The 19024-nt window shown below is 42.1% G+C and overlaps 1 protein-coding gene across 4 annotated transcripts in view; it reads right to left on the reverse strand.

The window, feature by feature from the left end:
• The window catches only part of GSTCD (glutathione S-transferase C-terminal domain containing), a 186279-nt gene that overhangs the window by 18301 nt on the left and 148954 nt on the right, over window positions 1-19024 (reverse strand). For 2 of the 4 annotated variants that reach the window (XM_068231343.1, XM_068231352.1), the window contains 2 exons: window positions 7826-7959; window positions 4892-4922 (listed from right to left, as the gene is read on the reverse strand). In XM_068231343.1, the coding sequence (XP_068087444.1) occupies window positions 4892-4922; window positions 7826-7959 (165 nt within the window). Of the gene's footprint in view, window positions 1-978; window positions 1010-3785; window positions 3999-4891; window positions 4923-7825; window positions 7960-19024 lie in introns of those variants that run through there. The other 2 variants (XM_068231367.1, XM_068231360.1) reach the window with 2 other exon arrangements.

Consider the following 19024-nt stretch of genomic DNA (forward strand, 5'->3'; position numbering starts at 1 on the left):
AACACATGTACTGCACTTAGAAATGCATAGAAGTATACAGGGTATAAAATATTATTGCAGCCCAAAGAAGAAATAATGTACATCTAAGTATTAATGCAAATAGCATTGACAAAGTGCTAATTTCACAAAATTAACAATTTTAACAAAATGATCAGGTTTTATAGTCCTGTTCAGATGGTTTCAGGAGCATTTGATGTTTCAAATATTAATATGCTGGTTTTCATGGAAACTGAATTCATAATCTTATAAAAAACAAATACAGATAAGGTCATCAGAGCGATTACTGTAAAGGACAGCAGCAAAGGGAGAGTGCAGCACTGTCTCTACTAATCTCTTTAACTTTACTGGATCACAAGAATGGTAAATGTACATGATACAATACCAAGGTGGGATCATAAGGAGGAAAATTATGTATTTTACATCATAACTCTCTAATCAGGCCCAGATTAACCTCACTGGAGCCTATAGGCACAGATGTAACAGCACCCTAGACTTCATCCTCCATGAACCTACAAATCCCCACCGAACCGCACCGCAAGTGTGCAGGCTGTCCCAGCTGTCATTTCTCCGTTACTTCCCTTGCCTGGTGTAGGTAGCCACAGGTGACCCTTAGTACCAGTATTAGGTAGCCAGAAATACCCTCAATATTAGGTAGCTAGAGGTGCCCCCAGGTATTAGATAGCTAGAGGAACCTCAGTATTAACTACTTAGAAGTGCCCCGACTAAAGGAAGATCTGGTGGTCAGTGGAATGCTGAGAGCTGGGTGAGTAACCTCTCATTTACACTCTCATCAGAACTCTGCATAGGGAAAGAGGGAGGGAGGCACTAGGAGAGGAGTGAGCCACCTTTCCATCATCAGGTGTCTGTAGGAACGTGCTGCAGTGCATTATGGTAAATCCAGCCCTGTCTCTAATCCTATATAATAATATCCCTTACCATTAGCTATATAATGGTAAGATCTTAGAACAGTAAAATTACCTTGTATGACAAAACCTCTCCAAAGCGACAACTGTAAAGAAAAGTTACAAAAGATTAGCCATCTTGTCTCTCTGTGTCCTCCTGTGTCCCTGCGTGTAGGCCAGCGCGCATGCGCAGCACGCGGGTGGACTTGGGACAGCAGAAGGACGGTTGCAAGGGGGCGGGAGCGTGCGTATGTGGGAAGTCAGACGAGTGTGCGAGTGCGGCAATTGTGAGGGAAAAAGGGGGTGAGGGGGTTGCGGCAGAGCCCTGGTGCCCCTTTTTAAATGGGCAGGGCTTATGTGTAGTTAAAAAAAAAGTGCAAAAACTACACAAATGGCAAATTTTAATGAGCGTACTTACAGAACACACTTTCCTATCAGAGGTTTGGGACACGATGCCTCATGCCGTATGCACATTCTATGGCCTCCTCCCTTTCCATCACAAACCATCTGTCCAAATAGGCACTTTGGTGTCCAACATAATGGAATTATTACCAAATCAGTTTATTATTTCAAATAAAAAGTGAAACAAAAATTGCTCTCTCTTGAATAAAATTGCTTTTGCCATGGGTATACTTTAAGGCACTGTACCAAGATGCAGACTTGCTGTTGGTGGACCTAGAGAGATCAAAGAAAACGTCTGATGTAGAACTCTTGCACACTACAAGTGATTCCGATTTTGACGCAATTTTACATGAGATTTCGATTTGCAATTTTTAATCGGTATGGCATGCTGTGTTTTTCTTTTCGTTTTGATAGCAACCAGGGCAACTCGGAAACGCAAATTGGAATCGCAAATTGGACAGTGTAGTCAAGCGAGGTCGCGATGAGAGTTACATGTTATGGAATCAAACCATTTCTGTAATTTTCAGTCTCCTGTACTGTCAGTTCCTACAGCTCCCTAAATCAAAGTTATAAAGATGTAGTAGACTGGTGTGGATGCATATGGGCCAAAAAAGAAAGCCTATAACAAGAACGAAAAGACCACAACAGTGCCTTTTCAGGCAGACACCATCAGGTGGGAACACCTCAGATCTAGTCTTTGCACAATGTCCTCTGTGAAATTCTAATACATAACTGCTACTTGCATTAAAAATAGGAGGGACAATATATTTAGCACCTAAATGAGCACTGCTGATTAGCAAAAAAAAGGACACTTGACTGAATAGATTGAGAATGATACATCAGGTGCTACTAATGTGCTAATTAAACTGTAATTGTTTTAAATTGAATCTGCATTTTAGATGTGGACCTGTAAGGATCCCACCTGTACATAACCAGTATAATGTTTTTATTAAGTGGCTACACAGCCCTCATAATTATAGTAAGTGTTCAGTGGACCTGGACTGATGAAGTAGATTGGCTGGATAGTGTACAGGTTAAAGTCACCACCTTTGACAAAGGGGACAAGGGTTTGGATCCTAGCTGGAGCCAGTTTAACCGGTTCAGCACCGCAGTGCCGTAAATCTCATGCATCCGAGCAACGTTCACCTCCCATTCATTCGCCTATAACTTTATTGCTACTTATCACAATGAATTGATCTATATCTTGTTTTTTCCGCCACTAATTAGGCTTTCTTTGGGTAGTACATTTTGCTAAGAATTATTTTTTTCTAAATCCATTTTAACAGGAAGGTTAAGAAAGAAATGAAAAAAATTCATTATTTCTCCGTTTTTGGCCATTATAGTTTGAAATTAATATACGCTACCGTAATTAAAACTCATGTATTTTATTTGCCCATCTGTCCCGGTTATTACACCGTTTAAACAATGTCCCTATCACAATTTATGGTGCCGATATTTCATTTAGAAATAAAGGTGCATTTTTTTTATTTGCGTCCATCACTATTTATAAGCTTATAATTTTAAATAATATAATAACATACTCTCTTGACATGCATATTTAAAAAGTTTAGACCCTTGGGTAACTATTTATGTTGTTGTTTTTTTTTATTGTATTTTTTTATTTATTTTTTTTAATAAAAAAATGTATGTGGGTAATTTTTGGTGTGGGAGGGAAACTGCCTATTTTAAATGTAAAATATTATAATTGTTTAATTTAAAATGTTTGTTGGTGCAGTTTACTATTTGGCCACAAGATGGCCACAGTGAAAAAAGTCCTGGATGCGAACGATCTCGCATCCAGGAACTTAAATATAGGGGAGATGTTTCCTGGGGGCAGAAATACCACGCTCTCTGGATAGAAAGCGTCAGTATTTCTGCGGGGAAGTTAGATTGGTGAATGGGAATTATATTCCCATTCACTGATCGGGGGCTAGCGGCGGGCAGCGGGTGAGCGCGCAGGCGCCCAATCGCGCGCACCACGCAGGGAAAGCAGCAGTGCCTTTCTGGACGAGAAAGCTCGTCCACAAAGGTCGAACTGGTTAACTAATCAATAAGGAGTCCTTGGGCAATACTCTAGACCTCGCTCTAAGGTAGCCTGCTGAGCACAACCTTATCTTATCTTCAGTGCATTCTGGAAGAGCAGGTGATTTTCATACTGACTTTGAAACACACAGCAAACAAACATTCTTAAGTTATGTACCTGACAGCGCTAAAGATGTCACCACCAGTGATACATTTAAGAATGTAAATCCGGGTGAGGAAAGATTACACAATGGGCAAACACTGACTAAATAATTTATAAAGTAATATATTGTGTATCCTTTATAGACATGTTATTAAAAGCAACATCTTTTTTGTATATAGCCCATCAATTTGTTATTGGTGTCTGCAGAAACTAGTTACAGTAATTGTAGGCTATGATCTATTCATTGGTAGAGGCGAAATGTACCTTTTCGGGGCACCAAAATAGTCAGCTGCAGCTTTGATGAAGGCATTGATATTTATTTAGCACACTTATTCATACACTCAACTTGTGTACAGTCAAGAATGATTGTGCAGTTAAGTTTCGTAGCTTTTTAGGGATGTAATTTACGGTTTGCAAAAGGGAGGAGCATCATTTCACCTGCTGACCTTACACTGGTAACAGGCAGTCAGATTAATGTGCTGATCCTGCCTATGATTAAAACGCTCCACCTGAAATACAGATCGGAGAATAGTTATATATCATATTGCAGGCTAATGCAGGCTAATTTCTATTCATATTTCAGCAGCAATGTAACCAGAATTCATTGTAGCTATGTCCGGCTTTGTACAGTACAAAACCACTGCTAAGGATGGACAAACCACTGCTAATAAGTACACCACTACATATCAGTTTGGCTGTTGAAATTAATCTAGCATTATTAAAGAGAAACCGTGACAAAGAACTGAACTTCATCCCAATCAGTAGCTGATACCCTTTTCCTATGAGAAATCTTTTCCTTTTCACAAACAGATCATCAGGGGGCTCTGTATGGCTGATATTGTGTTAAACCCCTCCCACAGTGGGATGTCAGGACCATGGTCCTGAAAGTTTCCTGTCTGGGAACCTCATTGCATTGTGGAAAATAACAGCTGTTTATAGCTGGGTCCAACTGCCAAAAAAGCAAGCAGCATCTTCTTACACTGAAATCACCTGCCAGCAGTAAAAATGTCCCCATGTGGTAAATGTCAGAATGTAAATCAAGGAGAGGAAAGATTTTACAATGGGGAAACACTGACTAAATCATTTATAAATAATTATTGTAAAAATTGAGCACTTTTTGTATTACATTATTTTCACTGGAGTTCCACTTTAATGGATTTGAGGGAAAACAAGGTAATTCAGTTACAATGAATCAAGTTATATGAATCTTATGGAATAGACCGGGACTGTCCCTTTATGGAAGTTGTTTGTAGAGAGCATGGGAAAACAGTTATCTAGATCTAATTCTGATCCATTACAGCTGTACTTACGGTACATTGTCATGATTCTGCACCAAATTCTTTATTTTTTTTTTCTCAAACATTAGCTATATAATGGTAAGATCTTAGAACAGTGAAATTACCTTGTATGACAAAACCTCTCCAAAGCGACAACTGTAAAGAAAAGTTACAAAAGATTAGCCATCTTGACAGCAAATGCTTGATATACTGTACTACAGGATGTATTTATATTAATAACTGCCAGTGCTCTCAACATATTCCCTGTGCTTTATGGCACAGTCACAGGGGTGAACAAGCAGGTAGGGTAAAGTGCACACATACAGGGACACCATTGCTGTGTCAGAGATGGACAGTCTGTTGCTGTTGGAACAGGATAAAACATTCATCTAAATATCTTTTATAACATCTGTCCAATATAAATCAATCTGATTAAAACCTACAGTGGAAAATAACAGGTTAGCAATAAGATATCCTGGAAATTCACTTTAAAGCTCTTCTATATAAACCATTTCTATAAATACTTCTTTCTATATAGTTTTCCACTTCCATGTTAGGAAAAGCACATTCTCTCTCAGCTATATGAATGCAAAGTTGATCAAATGAAAATGCCCTGAAGTCATATTGGAAAGAAACAGGTTAAGGTTTAACAGCAATGACATAAAATAGTTTAAAGCAAACTTGAAGTGAAATAAACTTATGAGATAATTAACTGTATGTGTAGTACTACTAATAAATAATATTAGTAAGGTAGAACTAAGAGCCATATGTTTATTTTCAGTTTAATTGGTGCGGGACCGTGTGTAGTTAAAACTATGCCGCACTTGTGGCAGCCTAAGCCTGTTGCAGGGTGGTTGTAACGCTGAAAAAGTCACGTGCCTCCGCCACATATCACGTGTACATCGCGGCTTATTGTACGCAACACCTGGCGTGTACCTGCAGAGTGGATATGCCGTTGAGATTGAGCGGCCCTGCTTCATTCTGAATGTGATGCGCATGCCGCTGGACTGGTGCACGTGAGTTGGGTACCCCATACAAGGGGGTTCTTCAGTACAGAGGTGTTGAGGTTTGACACTGTATATGTGTCAGTAATGAGGGCGTATGTAGATTTATACATAGGAGTGCTTCTATCACAGCACATGGGGTTGACTATCTTTGTTGACCTATTTCAATCGCAACTTCTGTGAAGGCCCCTACATTTGCTGGCTATATAAATATTGGGCCCGAAGATATGTTTACATTTCAGTTCTCTGAATATACTTTCCTTTTGAACAATTGCTTCTTTATGGGTGAGATGGGCAGTTGAGGTAGATATCCTGTACCCTTGTGTTTGTATAGTTTTAATGCTGCCAGATCCCGAGCACGGGATGCAGTAGTGCAAAACCGCCGGCACAGAGCTCATCTGTCTAAACACAGCTGAGCTCCGTAACTCAGTCAGGAGCAGTTTTTAAAGCGCTAGTGCAACATAGCTATACGTCAGGGATCTTACGTTGTTTGATGCATTTTTCCACGATTCTGGAACGATTACGATACAGTGCTTCAAAAAGCGCTGATCACAATCGCTCGGGAATCACGAGAGTGTACAGTGTTTTTACTGCGCTAATTGCGGTAAAATTACCTGCGCAAAACACTAGCGCTAAGCGCAAGCGTTTTGCGACTTGAAGTGAGAACGGGCTCTTAAACCTCATCACTTGGCTTTTAACCACCCGATAATAGCCTTTTGCCTTCTATTTAATGTCAAGGAAACCAGATTAAAATTCAACAAGTTTATTTGCATAATTAACAATGCAAGTTTTTTAACACTTGCTGTACTGGAAAACAAAAAGGGACTTCAGACAATTTGTAATTAGTACTACAATAAGTAGTACTAACTACACGTCTATCTCATTATATCACATGCCACTTAAAGTACTCTTTAACTTTTCAATATAATGTTAACAATAAGCACAGTTGTACTTTCCCCTCTACAGACATTATATCTGAGAGGTATATACAGCTAAGCTGACAGCTGCAAAAATGACAGACTGAAGTGTCCATTACAGCCTTCTATTGCTGTAACCTCAAAGGTGAAACCCATATGGAGGGGGAAATATTTATTTTACTTTTAAACAATGCACATTGCCTGGCTGTCCTGCCGATCCTCTGCCTCTAAAGCCCCATCTACATTATACAATTTTTCGATTCAAATCATTGATTCGATTCAATCAGACATGTCCGATCGGGATTCAATTCGATTCAATTTGCCATTGTTTTGCAATGGCAAATTGAATCGAGTTGAATCCCGATCGGACATGTCGGATTGAATCGAATCGGACAAAAAAATTGTATGGTGTAGATGGGGCTTATTACCTTTAGCTAGAGATCATAAACCCTAAACAAGCATGCAGATCAGATGACTCAAGTCTGACTAGATTAGCTACATGCTTGTTTCAGATGTGTGATACAGACATGGACCAGGACCAGGACCAGAACCACTTTTCTTTTCCCTTTCCCTGCCTAATGTACAGCCTCCCATTCTATGTATAGCAGGATCCCTATGTGCAGCATGCAGCTGTATACTCTATTTTCACATACATCGCCCCTGTGCACTACCCACCTCCTACTTTACAAGGAGACCTCTCTTTCATGTGCACCCTTCATGCGCCACAACCCCTCTTATATTTACAGCACCCCTCTTAGTCCCTTTTATTATTTAAAAATAACGCAGTGAAATGATCTATCGGCAATTGCAGTGATGTACGTACTTGTCCAGTCTATGTCACATCTGATGGATGATGTATGCAATGTCTCTCAGATATTTACTGAACATTTTCTTGGCAAGCCAAGTAAAAGTGCCAAATGAATGTTATCTGACATTGGGTTTGAATAGGTGATCAGTGTCGATGTGCTTGTTTTCTCCCCCAATACTAGTATGAACCTAACCTTAGTAAGCACCAAGACACAACTGTTAAAATGGCCATTTTACCAGCAAGTAAGACTATGCCCTGCTCATCCATATCCAGTGTGCTTTTAGAAAAAGAGAAAACCGTTCAGAAAAGAATGAAGAAATGTTTTATTACCTGCGTGGAAAAGTGGTCTTCACTGTGTTTTGTATAAAGCCATAGCAACATGGGCAGATGACAAATGCTGCTCTAGCAGAGATGCAATGTTCAATCACCATATCTGTGGCCACTCCGCATGCATGTAACGCTACCTACAGAGTTTATAAACATAGAGAAAATCAGCTTAAATATAGCAGAAAAATACAGGGAAAAGAATTATTATACATGGGTTATACAAAAATATAAGAGCAGAGCAGTGTGTTTATGCACCTAAATAATTATAATCTTTAACTGTGCAAAGTGAAGGATGGCTGCTATTAAAACAACTCAAAAAGCATCATCATCTATGAAAGTTCTAGGACTTCCAGTCCATCCAACGGTACAGTGTGCAGGCACATGAGTGATTCAGTAAAGATGAATCACGCACACACGGAAATGGTTGGTGGGCAGAGTCTTGACTTCCCAACGGGACACACTATTGGCGTCCCACGTGACTCTCTTCCCCAGTCTCTCCCAAAAATTTGGCTTGCATCCTACAGCCACTTCATAGCTATTATGATGCAGCATTCTACACAGTGTATCCCTGGATGAGGGCACACTCTTCACAGCCATATGAATCATTGTGGCAGGAGCAGGCTTCAGCAACAGGCATACTGATTGGCAGGATTTACACAACTCATCATCATTTTCGCTTTCACCAAGGCTGGCTGTATTGTTATTCTGTGCAATCCACCCATCCAGGTGACTCAGGAATCCAGGTTTCTGGTTAATGATTTTCTCTTTGGTCTGATGTTATGACTAATGATCACTTGGTAACATGCAGTAAAGTTTGGTTTAGGTATACAATTTAACAATTGATTAAACCCCCAATAAAGAAGGTTGCAGATTTTTTCTCTCCATCTGGTGTTTGTGTGTTATTTTAATTAGACATTAAGCTTCCTATTATGTCCAGGTCGTGAAGGCCCTTGAATTACATTTATATATTACAGTATAATCTCTGATATAGTAAACTCTGATATAGTAAACATTCCGCTATAGTAAACTAAATGCCCAGGTTCCAGCCAAGCACCATGATAAGTATATGGGAGTCACTCCTGGTATAGTAAACCATGATATAATAGAACTTCTGTTATAGTAAACCTGTGTTTTGGCCCCTGCGTGATTCTGTATTCAGCTATAGTGGAAAGTGGGTGGAAGCATGTGCCATATGTCAGTCGGAGACCCATGGGTAATGGTCAGTGGGTGGGCTGGCAGCCACTTGTTGCCTGTTCGTTATCTGTGCATTACACTGAGCCTATGTGGATTACCTCACAAGCACCAGCCTGTGAGACCTATGCTTCCTATGTAAGCTGCAGCATGGCTGCAATGCTACAGTATCATCCAGGCTGCACAGAAATGTGGACAGGGGACCACACTATAAGTAATGTACCTGTATTAACTGGTGGGACCTATACTTCCTGTGCAAGCTGTTGCCTGATTAGTGCATGCAAATCCCTGCATTCTGAGCACTGTGCATTTTGATAGAGCTTAGACACTGTCTGTGCTCGCTTGCTGAAGCATTAAAAAGAAAAATATACTCCCAATTATTGACTGAATAAAGATACAGTACTTTGCCCTGTCCCTGGGAGTTTACTATGAAGGGATTCTACTGTATTCACAAAGTTTAAAAGTGGAGCAAAGCATCCTATATATTCAGGCAAAATGCTGTAGTGTATGTATTTTCACTGTGTGGCCTCCCAGCAGGAAAAAGAGCATCAGGGACCACTGCTCTGTAATGGGAAAAGATAAGCTTCACCTGTGGTGCATATAGAAATATGACCACCAGACACTTGTGTTATGTAAGCTTTTAGTGTGTGCAGAAAGCAGCTGATAGAGAAAAAGCAGAGTGTATAACACGAGGAGAAGGGCACTTATTGTCATACATTACTTCATTACTTACTAGGCTATGTTCACATAAAGACATATTTCCAAAGGCCTTTTCAGACATTTATAACAGCAATGGTCAAGCTTACAAAACTGCTGAACAATATAGTAAGCATGTGTATCAGTGTGTATGTGACACAGCATATAGCTGTGTATAGCTGGGTACTCATATATGTTGAGTGGAGTAGTTTGTGCTGCTTTAATAACTCATTGTTTATAATACATGACCACTAGCATAATAGGACAATGGAACTTTAGTTTAAGCAGGAAAACAGCTTATATTATAACATTCTGCAAAGAAATGTCATCATTTGAAAAGTACGAGTTCACAGCATAGCAATTGTGAACAAAAATAAATTAGGACACAATTAAAGCAAAACAAAACAGTACGACAAATAGGCACTCAAGCAATGACATTTTCAGGGATTACAAGTTAATGTGGCTGAATACCTAAATTGTCTCAAGCAGCCCAAGTTTAATGGAATACCATATGTTGTATCTAAACAGATAAGCAGAAATGTGTTTCTCATGTCAATCCTCTAAGGGTCGCATGAACTCTCCTAAAACCATAATAATCACTACTCTATGGTGAAAGACCTGCTACTTGAGTTGTGAGAATTTCATGAGGTGGGGCAGCAGGTCACTGCAGCAGTCCATTCTCCTGCAATGTCTTCTGGCATGGAACACGTTGTCACTTGGCCACTCTATTCGCTATGGGAGGGGATTGGCTGCTTAAGCCAATCATCTTTCCACCTGAAGAGGACCATGGGATGCAGCATGGAGGGTTGTGAGAGTAAGAGTTGTCATGTCACTCAACAGCCCTTAATGTCTTCCCATAACAAGTATATAAATTGAGGCATGGCTTAGGAGTCTTCTTAAAAAAAGCAGGCCCTAAGGCTGATGCAAGGATGATATTGGTGATCCACTTGGCAAGGGAAATTACATGACAAAAGTTGAAGAACCTGTAGAGAATGCAAGAAAGTTTTAGGGGAATGGGATGAACACCTATTGGCGAGGTTGAGTGAGGGATGAGGGAAATACTGTAATCATGACATTGGGCTTACAGCAAGTCAGATTTATAAAGGTGCAGTGTTATAAACAAGGTGCAGTGTCATGAACTAAAATCAGACTACCCCATACATCCATATAATATTTATAAAGACGCTACTGGATTACATCATCCACTGGCTTCTTATAGCTTGCCAGAATCTTAGCTGAGATCTCTCTGCTAAAAATCCCAGCGTGGTATTCCTTTTAGACACAACTTCACATGGTTTTTGATGCAGGTTGGAATTCTCAGTCTCCAAATTTAATTAACCCTTCGCACACTCTCATGCAAATATTCACTGCAGTCCAGCCATCCAGGAACCACTACTAACCCTCTAAGTTAAAAGCAGAGGTCTTAGTACGCAAAATATTGCATCATATACTCCACACAGAGGCTTCCCTGAATCTGTATGTGTCCTAACTCTGGCTCTATTACATGTATAATGCAACATGCAATCATACAGTCCACCAACCTATGAAAAGATTAGGAGAACATATAACGCCCTCTCTTGGACAAACCTCACAAAGGCACTCAATATACTACACATTCATACGCATCATAATATATGGTACGTACAACAGCGTGTGCTGTATAAATGTTCACAATGACTACAGGACAGGGAGAGAAAAAGCACTGGATTTAACCTTGGCCACAAGGGTTATAAAATACAAGGAAAACACAGAATGCAGACACTGCACTTGCTGGGTTTCGAACTGGGGACCCTGGGCTGTAATGCAAGAGCGCTAACCACCGTGTTGCCCAGTAAGTAAGTCAGCAATCACATATGGAATATGCTAACCTTTCAGCAATCACCACTATGTTTAAATGTGACCCAGGTGAGAACTTCATTCTTTTACCACATAACAGGAAATGATTGCAAATGATTTCTCAAGCAGTGGACAGGTTTGACAACCTTTGGGTATGCTCTATATAAATCAGGCCCGCTGAGAGTAATCTTGTGTTATCAGAAGTTTGCTTTTATTTTATTTCTCAGCATCTGAATATGCATGTAGAAAGCACACATATACACTACAGGCCCTTTCTGTAAATATAGCTGTTTATACTCTAAAACCTACACTTCCATTGATACATGCACAGCCTTGCATGTGTTACAAGGTGGGTGAAGGAATAAATGGTGAGATGGAGGAGTAAATGGATATTTTCTGCTGCTCTTCTCCAGGTGTTTAACCCCTTATTTATACCTATATGATTGTTGTTATAAAAGTTAAACTGTAAATGTATTTTCATGGAAAAAGAACACTGGTCTTACAAAGGGAAACAATACTGTTTATGCACTTTTACTAGTTATCCTTTCTTCTGGTGCAGTGCAATGATGTGACGCTTCTTGGTGGTTACTGAAAGGGTCAAGGTTTTTCCAGATCACTGGCTACTGTGATGGATAGCTGTGATGTGTAGGAACTAATTCCTAGCAAAGCAATTGCCTTTTAAAAGAGGAGGAGGACGAGGAGGACTTGTGTAAGGTCACATCTGAGTGAATGATGAAAGTGCACTTGAACATTACTTATACACATGGCATTGTGGGAGAACGGCTCATGACAGCTTGCTTTCATCACCGGGTTCAGCCACATTACAGGTCAGCATTCCTCTACCATCTTATGAGACTTGCTCCTCTGGTACCATGTTTACTCAAGCTAGGCCTCAAATAGGAGAAATTCCACAAGGACATGCGGTTGCACACCATTGTGGTTGTACAACATACAGAAAATAAATGTTTGTTAACTTGTTACAGCGTTAAGTAGACGCTCCGCTATATTATCTAGGAATGACAAACCTGTCCACACACAAGTGCGCTCTACAAATAGCTTGTTTGATGATGCAGTGAGAACATTTGGTAGAGAATATATACTAAAAAGTCAGAGAACACAGACAAGCAATGTGCAATAGAAGCAAACATGTTTGCTGCTTCATTAAAACTAATTTAAAGATAAACTGTAGTGAAAATGGTATCATCTTGATTTAAAACTTCTTGCTTGTAGTGAAACTAATGTAATAAATAAAATTGCTTATTTTTTTTTACAAAATGTATGATTTAGTTAGTGTTTGCCTATTGTAAAATCTTTCCTTTCCCCGATTTACATTCTGAAAAGTATCAGGTGGCCACATATTTAGTCCTGCGGAATGTTTGATTTTTACTGAGCGTTCTATGCACAGAGGGCAATAATGCTTGCTAGCCCTCATCCCCCCCGCTACCTATGCCTGCGAGGAGACAGGTCCGCAGTAAGCGTACATCCGGCAGAGCTGGAGGAATTGGTGAGCAAGTGGGGATGCCCATGTGCTTCAAACCTCGCTCCTTGCTGCAGCGGAGGTCGGTAAGATTGTTACCTATGTGACGGATGTGGTGGAAGTAACTCTGTGCATTAATGCAGGCTACGGTTGGCAAGTTACCGTATTTTTCGGACTATAAGACGCTCCGGACTATAAGACGCACCTAGGTTTAGAGGACAAAAACCAGGAAAAAAATATTATACTAAACTTGGTGCATCTATAGTGCGGGGGTGTCTTGTAGACATTTTTCCTCCAAGCTGTCCCTGTCTAAGCTTCAGTGCCCAGTTACACTAACCCCTGCTGCCCCCGACAGCTAGACCAAGTACCCTACACTAATCCTTGATGCCCCACCAGTAACTTGCGCTACACTACACTACATTACACTAATCCCTGATGTCCCCACCAGTTGCTACACTACATACTACACTAACCCACCCCTACTGCCCCACCAGTAACCTTGCTCTACACCACACTAGTTACTACACTAACTACCCCACCCCTGCTGCCCCACCATTTACACTACACTACATTACATTAAACTAACCCCTGCCTCCCCAGAAACTACACTTACTCAACATTACAATTACAAAGTGGATGATCTCACCTATCAGGTCCTTTCCAGCCATTGTGGTGATCCTGATGATGGGCTCCTTGGTGCAGGCCACTCCAACAGCAGCGGGATCCAGGCATCTCAGCATACTGGTGGCTGTCCTACAAACTCCCTGGGCTTGCAGCAGCTGGACTGAAGAGGGGCGATCCTGGCATCTTTGTCCTCCATTCCCTGCACTAAAAAGGGGTGATCCTGGCATCTGTGTCCTCCATTCCCTGCACTGAAAAGGGGCGATCCTGGCAGCTGTGTCCTCCATTCCCTGCACTGAAGAGGGGCGATCCTGGCAGCTGTGTCCTCCATTCCCTGCACTGAAGAGAACGATCGCGGTGGCGGCTGTCCTCCATTCCCTGCACTGAAGAGAACGATCGCGGTGGCGGCTGTCCTCCATTCCCTGCACTGAAGAGGCGCGATCCTGGCAGCTGTGTGCTCCATTCCCTGCACTGAAGAGGGGCGATCGTGGCGGCGGCTGTCCTCCATTCCCTGCACTTGCGGCAGCTTGATAGAAGGGGCGATTCCGGCTGTGGCTACAGCGGCTGTAACGAGTACCGATGCCTACTTCCTTGTTTACTGGCGCCTCCTCGTGACGCTGCTGTCCTCCATTCCCTCTTCAGTGCAGGGAATGGAGGACAGCCGCCGCCGCGATCGCCCCTCTTCAGTGCAGGGAATGGAGGACAGCCGCCGCCGCGATCGCCCCTCTTCAGTGCAGGGAATGGAGGACAGCCGCCGCCGTGATCGCCCCTCTTCAGTGCAGGGAATGGAGGACAGCCGCCGCCACGATCACCCCTCTTCAGTGCAGGGAATGGAGGACAGTCGCCACCACGATCGCCCCTCTTCAGTGCAGGGAATGGAGGACAGCCGCCGCCGCGATTGCCCTTCTTCAGTCCAGCCACTGCAAGTACATGGAGATCGGAGGACTGCCTTAATCCCGCTGCTGTTGCCCCACGTGGAGTGGCCTGCACCAAGGAGTCCCAAGGAGCGCACGGATAGGTAAGAGAGCTTCCGCTGCGCTATCTGCATTTTCTGTTAGGGGGCACATTCGGACTATAAGACGCAGGGACTTTTTCCCCCCACTTTGGGGGGAGAAAAAGTGCGTCTTATAGTCCGAAAAATACGGTATTTTAATGGGCACTGTCACTCCCGCTATAATCAAAGCCTTTTAAGGTTAATGAATGATGGAATATCAAGAGCAATAATATAAGTGGAAACGCAATCTGGAACACTGTGTTTGGATGCTATATCAGCATATTCAGAACTGAGTATCAGCGCTGATTTAAAAGACTCAAAATCATTTAGGCCTGCAGGCATAGGTAGCGGGGGGGGTGGGGGTGGGGGGGGTGGTGGAATCAGGGCAGGTGCAATGTGTATGGGATAGGGAAGTGGGTTTTCATGTGTATTGGGATAGATCCATAAATGCACTTTAGAAAAGGACTACCTGTCTCATAGTGGTATTATTTAGTATTGTCATGTTGTGCTATGCATAAAAGGAGTATGTGGTTTAGTTCACCACAATATCAGCCATACAGATGTCCCTGATGATCTATTAGAGGAGAAGGTAAAAGATTTCTCATGGGAAAGAGGGTATTGGCTACTGATGGGATGAAGTTCAATCCTGGGTTAAGGTTGCACTTTAATAGCTTAAATAGTATAGTAGAGTACCAGTTAACCGGAACTCAACTAACCAGAGTCTTCAACTACCCAGGAATACAGACTGCAAAAAAAAAGCAGGTTCTCATCCCTTCCAAACTATTTCAGTCCATTTATTTATTTTCCTCTAGTGTTGTGCTGTAAAGTACACTTCTCATCATGGAAACATCCATTACTTGCCTCTGTCTGAAAATGTTGGTCTCTTGGCCATACCACCGATCCCCTGAGTATATAGCTCCCCACAGGCCTACAATAATAAACTATGGGGCTGATTTGTCAAGACAGGTGCAAAAAAAAAAAAAAAAAAACTGGGCCAAAATGTGGAACATATGCTTACAGCAACCAATTAGGTTTCAGTCGTTAAAAGAAGCAAGCATTCTGGCTAGCTTCTCTGGAAAATAGTCCACATTTGCTCTAGTTTGCACTACACCGATCCGATTATAACAAATAATGCATCATGAATGCGAACATCTCGTTGGAAGCAATCATTAATGATAATTTGAGGTTTCTCTCATGACAGGTAAGCTTGCAAGTCATATTAAGGCTGAAGCTCTCATGTGGGACATGATGCGTCATTGCTGACTCCTCCAAAAAGAGTGCAATTGTGCTTAACTGCTTCACTACCTGATCCATGTTCATTTCTACCCTTTCAAGAGCTATTTCTGTCTTAGTGTTATTTTAGTGACTTTATGATCAGGCATGCCTCACATTTCTGCTTGGAAACAAAGAAGAACAACTTTTAATTCTTCAACTGGACAAGACGAAAACCCGTTATTGTCCTGAAAATGACCAAATGCATTTGTTACATAGTTAGTTTGGTTGAAAAAAAGACATCTGTCCATTGAGTTCAACCAGAAAATATGGCACAAACACTAGCCTGTGCCTTTACCTATCCCAGTTGATCCAGAAGGTTGCTCTGATAAATATTGAGATATGTTAAATTAGACAAGAATAGTGCCAAAATGTCCATCATACTCAGGTAGGGAAAGGTTACAACATGTCAGACATTAAGTGAGTAAGATGGAGGCTGCCATTGCTGGTCTTCCAGAGTCACAGTACCAGAATGAGTGTGCAGTATAGAGACTCCACTCCTACTTTACACGGAATGTACTGAAGCCAAAAACAGCCATGACAACTAGTGTTATGTAAAGAAGGTCAGAAATGACAATCTCTAATTGTCTCCTAGTACAGATTTTCTTTAACTGCATATTTCTTGTAAATTAAGCTGTTTATTCAATTGCTCCATCCTCTGGCCACAAGACTAGCGTACACACTCATGTCTCTCGTGTCCAGTCTATAAAAATCTAAAACTTTTCATAGAGGTTGGCGCTCACGATACTTTTGAAGGCTCAATGACTGTATGCACAACACATTCAAGGTTTACAATACTACACATTCAAAATTAAAAGTCCATCAATAAATAAAAAAAAGGTCCATCAATAAATAAAATTCTTCATCAGAACGAATTGCAGATCTTCAGATGTATAGAGGCCACCACCACACCCTTTGTGTGCCACTCACCGCAATACACAGACCAACCAATGGTCTATATGCACAACGGGACCGTTCCCGGGTCGTCCCCCACCTCTCTGGCACCAGTAAGTTGCAAAGTCCTCCCTTTAGGCCGACTGTCCTCTTGGTTACCTCAATAAAAAGCCTCATATAGTGCAATATCGCTTTAAAAGGTTTATTTAGTAAAAAGTACAAGTTACACTCACATGCTCCTCCATAAAAATGCTCGCTCAGAGTAATTTTTTAAACGGGCTCTTCCCCGTGATTGATGGCCAGGGCTGGCAGGCTCCGGATAAGCGTATGCTCCCTCTCACCTCCGCCGCGCGCTCGGTAGATGAAAGGACCTTCCGCGTTCGCCGCCTCGCCACTGCTTGTAAGACGCTTCAGTCCTTCCGCATCAGACTCCGCCCGATCGATTTCGTCATAAATGACTCATCAGGGGCACGGAGTCTGATGCGCTTGGCTTCCCTTATGTATCTCCTCCCCTGTATCACGTCACAATGCGTCCGCCTCCCCTCCGCAGCCCGCTAGTTCCGCCATCAATGGGGCATACGGTTATACACTATACGCTGCATATACATCTCATCTAAAAAAAACTACTCATATCAATGCCTACCTTCAAGACTTATAAATCTATATATTCATGCCTATAGTAATCTTCCCATAAGGACCACCCCTCACTATCTATCAAATATGACTACTACAGCGGATAAAAAATATATATATAATAACAACATTATAGCCCCTACAAAAAACGAGACCCCTTAACATATTGCGAGCAAAAACCCACATACAAACATGTCAAATACCCCTTTTATACAGTCAAAATAGACAAATTCCCACATACAGCAAAAGCCAAAATTATCCACTCATGGCCTCCTGGCCACTAATCCAGGCTCTGTATGAGCTTCCCTCTCCCCATCAGGTTGCCCACAGCAGATGAGGCTATCCACCCCTTAGTTATCCCCACCCTCTATCCCTCTAATCCCTCTGTTTCATACAAAATAATCCCCTATTTCCCCCAAATCATGTCAATTTATTTAAAGGCACCTGATGAAAACCCACACAGCACCTCCAACCTATATCTGTCAAAAATGCCTGACCTGCACGACTTAAAGGGTATGTATGTCACTATGCGTCCTAGTGAAGCAGGTGGAACCCTTAGGGGCCCCCCTCTAGCTTGGCGTGACCCAAGGTGGAGTCGGGTGCATACACACATATCACACCCTTACTCCCCCAAGAAACACACCAAGTCAATATCTATATTGAGCCCCTCTGGTCTTAGGGTCCCCATCTTTTGGATGCACCTTGTTTCCTCCTGCGATACCTTTTTCACCCTGTTACTTCCCCTCCAGTGGGGCACAATCTTTTGGAGGGCACAGAACGACAGTTCCTTGGGGTTACAATTGTGTTCCTTCCCAAAGTGTGCCGATAAACTGTGATTAGGGTAGCCTTTCAAGATATTGCGTACATGTTCACCCATCCTTTCTTTTAGTGTTCTTGTGGTTCTCCCAATGTACTGCCATCCGCATTTACACCAGGCCAGGTAGACCACAAATTTATCATTACATGTGATGAACTCTTGAACTTTAAACGTCCTCTTGGCCAAGAAGCCCCCCAAAATGCAGGGCTGGCAGACAGCCGGCTTCTTCCCATGTAGGGGATGTAAAGCCTGTAGGGAGGCAAAGGGGATAAGAACTGATAGAGTCACCTCTTTCAGCAATGGGAGGACGTTTAAAGTTCAAGAGTTCATCACATGTAATGATAAATTTGTGGTCTACCTGGCCTGGTGTAAATGCGGATGGCAGTACATTGGGAGAACCACAAGAACACTAAAAGAAAGGATGGGTGAACATGTACGCAATATCTTGAAAGGCTACCCTAATCACAGTTTATCGGCACACTTTGGGAAGGAACACAATTGTAACCCCAAGGAACTGTCGTTCTGTGCCCTCCAAAAGATTGTGCCCCACTGGAGGGGAAGTAACAGGGTGAAAAAGGTATCGCAGGAGGAAACAAGGTGGATACAAAAGATGGGGACCCTAAGACCAGAGGGGCTCAATATAGATATTGACTTGGTGTGTTTCTTGGGGGAGTAAGGGTGTGATATGTGTGTATGCACCCGACTCCACCTTGGGTCACGCCAAGCTAGAGGGGGGCCCCTAAGGGTTCCACCTGCTTCACTAGGACGCAT

This window comes from Hyperolius riggenbachi, chromosome 1 (assembly GCF_040937935.1).
Source record: "Hyperolius riggenbachi isolate aHypRig1 chromosome 1, aHypRig1.pri, whole genome shotgun sequence".
NCBI classification, from domain to species: Eukaryota; Metazoa; Chordata; class Amphibia; order Anura; family Hyperoliidae; genus Hyperolius; species Hyperolius riggenbachi.